The sequence below is a fragment of the Fukomys damarensis genome, unplaced genomic scaffold (genome assembly GCF_012274545.1).
Source record: "Fukomys damarensis isolate Sample0158 unplaced genomic scaffold, DMR_v1.0_HiC HiC_scaffold_1, whole genome shotgun sequence".
Classification (NCBI taxonomy): domain Eukaryota; kingdom Metazoa; phylum Chordata; class Mammalia; order Rodentia; family Bathyergidae; genus Fukomys; species Fukomys damarensis.
In genome coordinates, this window is record NW_022900913.1 from 59,840,933 (window position 1) to 59,841,663 (window position 731).

Below are 731 nucleotides of genomic sequence, written 5' to 3' on the forward strand. Positions count from 1 at the left end.
AAAAAAAAAAAAAAAAAAAAAAAAAAAAAAGAGGACTCAAACCACACTCATGATTTCAACTCTGGGTAACAATATTGACAGATTGCCAACATTCAGTTATTTTATGGTAGGCCACATGTCGGGCCCTGGCTAAGCACACAGGCAACGCAACTTAATTCTGTAAGATAGGTCCTACTAACTTCACCCTGTTCTGAAGTCAAATTCAGTACCATTTTCTAAACCAGGGTTTCCTAAACTTGACACTACTAACATTTTGTGGGTATTTTGCGAATTTTAGCATACTGAACTGCACCCCTGCTGTCTCTACATCAGATGCCCAAAGGAAACGCTTCCCGACTCACCCCATCCCTGTAAACCACACCCCATGAAAACGCCCTGGGTTCAACCCTGTTGGGATGGAGTGGGGTGGGGGTGTCTCCGGATACCGCAAACGGTCGCTGGAGGGCAAAATCACCCCAAGATTTAGACCTACTATTTAAATTAGAATATAAAGTTCTTCTATAAATTAAAAAAAATCATAGGGTCTGATAATACACGAATTCAAAGAATTTACATATCTGAAGCACTTTTACATGAAAAAGCTAACATGCAATAATGTTTTCCTAAAACATACCCCACAGCAGTAATGCTATATTTATCGTGTATCTCTTCTAGCAGAAGTTTGGATAAGAAAAAGAGAACCGAGAAATCTGAAAACAGAATTGTCTGCTCCCCTGAATGAAAGCTTGCCA

General features: G+C 39.5%; 1 protein-coding gene across 1 annotated transcript in view; it reads right to left on the reverse strand.

Annotated features, from left to right (window-relative positions):
• Wdr41 (WD repeat domain 41) overlaps positions 1-346 on the reverse strand; it is a 37,893-nt gene extending 37,547 nt beyond the window's left edge. The window contains exon 1 of the mRNA XM_033762911.1: positions 342-346. Within this exon, the coding sequence (XP_033618802.1) occupies positions 342-346 (5 nt within the window). The remainder of the gene's footprint in view (positions 1-341) is intronic.
• Positions 347-731: the final 385 nt, after the last annotated feature.